The 6,305-nt window shown below is 37.9% G+C and overlaps 2 protein-coding genes across 2 annotated transcripts; both read right to left on the bottom strand.

Annotated features, from left to right (window-relative positions):
• Nucleotides 1–322: 322 nt before the first annotated feature.
• On the bottom strand, nt 323–2,089 carry LOC136251295 (putative ferric-chelate reductase 1). The gene is made up of 9 exons (XM_066043738.1): nt 2,074–2,089; nt 1,820–2,024; nt 1,577–1,710; nt 1,430–1,521; nt 1,314–1,378; nt 1,016–1,231; nt 839–914; nt 582–765; nt 323–528 (listed from the first exon to the last, which is right to left on the bottom strand). Exons 1-9 carry the CDS (start codon nt 2,074–2,076, stop codon nt 454–456), a joined length of 1,050 nt encoding a protein of 349 aa, XP_065899810.1. The 5' UTR covers nt 2,077–2,089; the 3' UTR covers nt 323–453.
• Nucleotides 2,090–3,472: 1,383 nt separating this feature from the next.
• On the bottom strand, nt 3,473–5,498 carry LOC136251292 (diacylglycerol kinase kappa-like). Its single transcript, XM_066043735.1, has 9 exons — nt 5,490–5,498; nt 5,234–5,438; nt 4,968–5,101; nt 4,825–4,916; nt 4,710–4,774; nt 4,159–4,650; nt 4,021–4,096; nt 3,771–3,954; nt 3,473–3,692 (listed from the first exon to the last, which is right to left on the bottom strand). Exons 1-9 carry the CDS (start codon nt 5,490–5,492, stop codon nt 3,618–3,620), a joined length of 1,326 nt encoding a protein of 441 aa, XP_065899807.1. The 5' UTR covers nt 5,493–5,498; the 3' UTR covers nt 3,473–3,617.
• Between the last annotated feature and the right edge of the window lie 807 nt (nt 5,499–6,305).

The following is a 6,305-nucleotide window of genomic DNA, read 5'->3' as shown; positions in this document are numbered from 1 at the left end:
CATTTCAACTTCCAAGTCATCAGAATATGACCCGATGTAAAATAACTAAACTCCCCCAAATTGGGAACTTTATATAGTCTTCGTAATGAAGACAAGGATATTGGTCCTGCATAACAGGTCTGGCTCAAAAGTATAAAATTTAAAATATCTCTAGTGCAGCAAGAATTTAATCTGAGTCTTCACTAGATGCTGGTTGAGTAATCACCACTTTGGAAGAGTTTCCAAAGCATGGTTACAATATACCTCTTCAGAGAAATAGTTATACCACCCAGGGTTGTTTAATCGTTCAGTCTACAAGAAATCTTTAAAGTGGTGGTTGCTCTTCATTTTTAGAATAATGCTTAGAACTATACATGTATAATTATATTATGTGAAATAAAGCAAACAACGTGTAAAAGTTATTTAAAGTTACATTTGTGTTTACAACCAGTTTAGAAGTCTCATGTCTCAATTTTAGTAACATCCATATCGTGTAGCACACTTGAACACTCTTTTGTAAGAGTAAGAGTTCTGATAGTAATACTGCCTCTGTGAAACAATTTGTGTGAATGTTACAAAAGAAAAACTACATAAATACTCACATAGCGTCCATAAGTTCCATAATAATTGTAACGACACTGATAGTACTTGTACCAGCACTGCCTGTCTGATGTCTTGCCACATGACTCACAACGAGGTCTTGTTGGTTGATTTACTCGCACTCTTTTATAATAACATAATGAACACTTTGATATTTGACACTTGTTCCTGCAGGAATCCTTGACACTACAAGACGTGGAAACTCCAATAATTCCATCACTGTATTGATGATAGGTATACATTGTATGTAGTCACTTACACATAACATCTCCTGTACCCATATCCATATGACCTACTGTACCGCCTACAAAACTCTTCAGAGCATTCAGACAGACCTACAACATTAACATGGACCAGATTTTATGGTGCAGCTACACTATATGGTATACTGTACAATTAGTTGGTGTATTGCAAATTGACAACTATATATACATACCAGTTATGTCTTCACAGCTTGGTGGCTGAGTAGGACCAGCTGTTGGCTCTGATGATGGTGTAGGTGGTTGTGTTGTATCAGTTGTAGGGTCAGTAGGTGGCTCTGTAGTAGGATCAGTGGGTGGCTCTGTAGTTGGGTCAGTAGGTGGCTCTGTCGTAGGGTCTGTTGTAGGCTCTGTTGTAGGATCGGTAGGTGGATCTGTAGTAGGTGGCGCTGCTACATAAATTTTATCATAATAATTATGCACCCACACACATGTACTGTATATACATAATCTTTAATGGCTACATTGGTCTACCTTCTTGTATTGCAGATGTCTCCATATTAGCCCAGAATAGAACAAACATATCCACAAATGCAAATCTAAATAATAGTGCAAATAAATTTGACTGAAGTGTTATCTACTCTATGTACCTGAAGATAACTGCACCAGTGCCAGCAGCTGGGGCAGTCCACGTAACAGTGACTGAAGTCTTCTCATTGTTGTTCACATGGGTAACAGCTGTCTATAGATACATACAGTTATTAGAGTACCTGGTATATCTTTCAGACATGACTTACATCTCCATTACATTGTGGTTGTGAGACACCAGCTGAGCCAGTGAACTGACCAGTTGGTGATCCATCAGCTGCTACTCTTCCTTGTATCAAAAACCCTCTGAAATTAGGATTGTCTGCACCTCCTGAAAGTGTTACTATGCAAAAGTAGATAAGAGGCAGTATGATACTATTTGTAAATAACTACATATAGCTAACACTGACAAATAACACAACAAGTAGAAACATTATTTGTAGATGTCTTACTTTGGTAAGTATCTCCAGGAACATATTCACCCCCAGTGAAATCACTGAGATCTACACTGTATGGTAATGGATCAGTAGATGGAGAAATTCCAGCATGCATTGGAGCAATCTGAGCACAGGCTTCAGGTGGGGCTCCTTCTGGTCGACCATGGGCAGTTGTCACCAGTGATAATATCACAGCAAAGCAGCACACTTTATACATGACCTACAAGAAACAGTAATCAGAGGTATATTGATAGCCAGAAAGCACTTACCATTGTAGCTAGGGATTTTGCAGTAGCAACTGAAGCTTACTGTTATGGTAGCATCTGCTTTTATATAGAGTGCAGCAGGGTGTTAGCCACAAAGCTAAGGGCGTTGTCAGTGCGATTTACTTAAAATGGTCTAACCTCAAGTCCTAATAAGATCTTTAACATCATGATATATACATGATACATGAGTGTGTTACATCATTCATTCATCATGCATGCATGTTAGTAATTATTGCATGAAATGGTGCAAATATTGTGCCAATAGTACTAGTGTTGATAAGCAAAAAAATTGACAGGTTAACGTGCTCACTACATAATCATACATGCATGCATAAATAAAGTGGCTTGTGGATAAGTATCCATGCATGCTGATCAAAAAGTAAGGGGGAGTGCATGTCACATAAATTATTCAGGAAAGACTCAATCAGATTTAAGGGTTAGTCTTATCAATCGATAGCATCAGCTGAGGTACTTGACTCAGTCCACTTGTAAGGCTGTATTGGCAATGGGACACTCTATCATTAAGTTCTTGTCTTGATTTCTGATTTTATAAACTGAAAATGCAAAGTTCATGTAGATATCAATCATGTTTGGAGTAATGTGCTTTGTAACTCTGTCATGCATGCATTAGACCACAAAGTGCCTGTATATATTAATACTGTAATTCAGTTTTGATTAATTTAAATGTTTGCTTTTCACCTTATAAAGACAAATATAATTACAATAAATAGCATAATTATTACTACCTTGCAGACATGCAGCTGAAAACAGAGCGCATGTACATACATGCCCATCATCAATAAAGGCTGTTTGATAGCTACCAAAATAAGCATGTTGCCTTCAATATCTGATACTACATTCCAGGCACGTGCCTATAGCACAGTATTCATGCTACTTTATGAACCATAATATATACTGAGTAAAAGGATGTACACATGTAGTCTTTCAACTTGAGTCACTTGTAGCAAGAGCTTGTAATATATTTATATTAGCTATACACGAACCTTTGGTTGTAGCTATAGACCTTTTCAGTGCATAAATGTATTGTACATACTCAATGTGGTTACTATGTCTGGAATGTTTGGTGCATTTTCATTTATATAGTTGTTGCAGTGCGATAATTAGTATACTAATGGTGACCTTACCTATTATACTCTTGGTTATGCTAAATGTTTGTCACTTACTTGAGAGCTCAGTAAAAAAATGTTGTAATACGAGCAATGAGTTTTGTCCCAAACAAGTACAGCTCTACATGCATTATAAATTTTGATAGAGTAAACCATGGTTCAAGGTCTAGAGGTCGAGCTTATTACGTTTTTCCACACTAAGTTACATGCATATAATATTATCATCATCATGGGATCAACCTTTTTGTGAATGTGTTCAATTTTTCATAGAATTTAAGATGTATATGATGATGTTCACTCTTGTACAAACTATATATCTATCATTGAGCATTTGCACAATCTGTACAATAGATACTACAATGTATTTATATTGCCAATTATATAAACAGTTGCACACAATCAGTCATATAACAGATAAATTTAATGACATCCATATCGAGTAGAGCACTTGAACACTGTCTTGTAAGAGTAAGAACTCTGATAGTAATACTGCCTCTGTAAAAGAAAGAGAGAATTTGACAAGAGAATAACAGGATAAATGCTGAACTGTACACCACAATAGTAAATACTCACGTAGTGTCCATAAGTTCCATAATAATTGTAACGACATTGATAGTACTTGTACCAACACTGCCTGTCTGACCTCTTGCCACATGGCTCACAACGAGGTCTTGTTGGTTGAATTACTCGCACTCTTTCATAGTAACATAATGAACACTTTGATATTTGACACTTGTTTCTGCAGGAATCCTTGACACTACAAGACATGGAAACTCCAATAATTCCACCTTGATGATGGTAGGTACAATCCCCAATCACTTACACATGGCATCTTCTGTATCCATACCCATATGACCCACTGTGGTGCCTACAAAACGCTTCACTACATTCAGGAAGACCTACACATAATGGATATTATTATACCATACATTAAATCGCCTACTACACATTATACACATACCAGTTATGTCTTCACAACTTGGTGGTTGAGTTGGACCAGGTGTTGGCTCTGGCGATGGTGTAGGTGGTTGCGTTGTATCAGTTGTAGGATCAGTAGGTGGCTCTGTAGTTGGCTCTGTTGTTGGTTCAGTAGTAGGCTCTGTTGTTGGCTCTGTAGTTGGCTCAGTAGTTGGCTCTGTAGTTGGCTCTGTTGTTGGCTCAGTAGTTGGCTCTGTAGTTGGCTCTGTAGTTGGCTCTGTTGTTGGTTCAGTAGTTGGCTCTGTAGTTGGGTCTGTAGTTGGTTCAGTAGTTGGCTCTGTGGTGGGCTCAGTAGTAGGTTCTGTAGTTGGCTCTGTTGTTGGTTCTGTAGTTGGTTCAGTAGTTGGTTCAGTAGTTGGCTCAGTAGTAGGCTCAGTTGTTGGCTCTGTAGTTGGTTCAGTAGTTGGCTCTGTGGTTGGCTCAGTAGTAGGCTCTGTTGTTGGCTCAGTAGTTGGCTCAGTAGTAGGTGGTGCAGCTGTGTATAAATTAAACTACATAATGATCCCTATATAGCCACAGTATTGATCTCAGTACCTTCTTGTATTGCAGATGTCTCCATATTAGCCCAGAATAGAACAAACATATCCACAAATGCAAATCTAAATAGAGTGCTGATACACTTTACTGAAGTGTTATCTGCTCTATGTACCTGAAGATAACTGCACCAGTGCCAGCAGCTGGGGCAGTCCACGTAACTGTGACTGAAGTCTTCTCATTGTTGTTCACATGGGTAACAGCTGTCTATAGATACAATTATTAGAGTAACTGGTATATCTTTCAGACATAACTTACATCTCCATCACATTGTGGTTGTGAGACACCAGCTGAGCCAGTGAACTGGCCAGTTGGTGATCCATCAGCTGCTACTCTTCCTTGTATCAAAAACCCTCTGAAATTAGGATTGTCTGCACCTCCCGAAAGTGTTACTGTTGTAGAAAAAACAGGTATTAGCTATACACTAGTAGCAGGAATTAGACAGATAATATTTTAATGGAAATAGCATTATAGTTTCCTGGTACTATAGTAAATACAATTATACTGATGTGAATGTTTCTTACTTTGGTAAGTATCTCCAGGAACATATTCACCCCCAGTGAAATCACTGAGGTCCACACTGAATGGTAATGGATCAGTAGATGGAGAAATTCCAGCATGCATTGGAGCAATCTGAGCACAGGCTTCAGGTGGTGCTCCCTCTGGTCGACCATGGGCAGTAGTCACCAGCAGCAAAATAACAGCAAAACAGTCCACCATATACATGCCCTACACAAAAAATTGAACTCAACATGTCAGATTGATAAAGACAGCACCCACCATTGTAAATTTTAATGTAAGAACTGAACCACTGTAGAATGGCAGCTGTTTTATATGGACATTATCAGAGTTTCATATCAGAAGCTATGTGTAGTATGCAAATAAAACAAGGGTGTTGTCTGTGAATTGATATCAAATGGAAATGATTGGTCTAACCTCAATTCATAATGAGATCATTAATTTCACAATCATATATTGATATTCAGTAATGAGCCTAGCTGTGTTACATCATTTATCATGCAGGATTAGTAACTAAATTAGGTAATTTAGTTAACTTGTAGCTACATGCATGAGCAAGTGCAAATGTTATGCCAACACTACTAAACAATTTGTCTTCTGCAGCTATTCAGCATTATATTGCATTTATGATAGATATGAATGAATGACATTAACAATTCAATATAATGACACAATGCATTTAGCTAGCTCAACTCGACCTGCACTGTAGTGTAATGGTGATGGGTTGATGGTTTAGTTTAATTAAATAAGTAACCTGTGAGAGCAGGCCACACATGAACTAACTAAATGGAACATCAAGTGTAGAGCCCGTTCTCATGCCAACTCCTGGATTCCATATATTGTAAGTGACAAAAGTCACAGACCATGTAATTTGGCAGACAAAGGTTTACTACATTCATGAACTTGTGTAGTTTGTATAGCTAGTTAATTCAATATGATAATGCATAAACATTACAACATCATTGTGTCACAAATGTTGATGTGAGAGCGCTGAACAGGACATAGAATATACTGAGATTCTTTGGAACCAGAAGCTGTAGTCATGTCAGTTTTCATGATGTCTCAAAGTTCACCAGT

This window comes from Dysidea avara, chromosome 3, assembly GCF_963678975.1.
Source record: "Dysidea avara chromosome 3, odDysAvar1.4, whole genome shotgun sequence".
In the NCBI taxonomy this organism is placed as follows: domain Eukaryota; kingdom Metazoa; phylum Porifera; class Demospongiae; order Dictyoceratida; family Dysideidae; genus Dysidea; species Dysidea avara.
The sequence above is the reverse complement of the archived record's forward strand: the minus strand, read 5'-3'. Positions and strand labels throughout refer to the sequence as shown.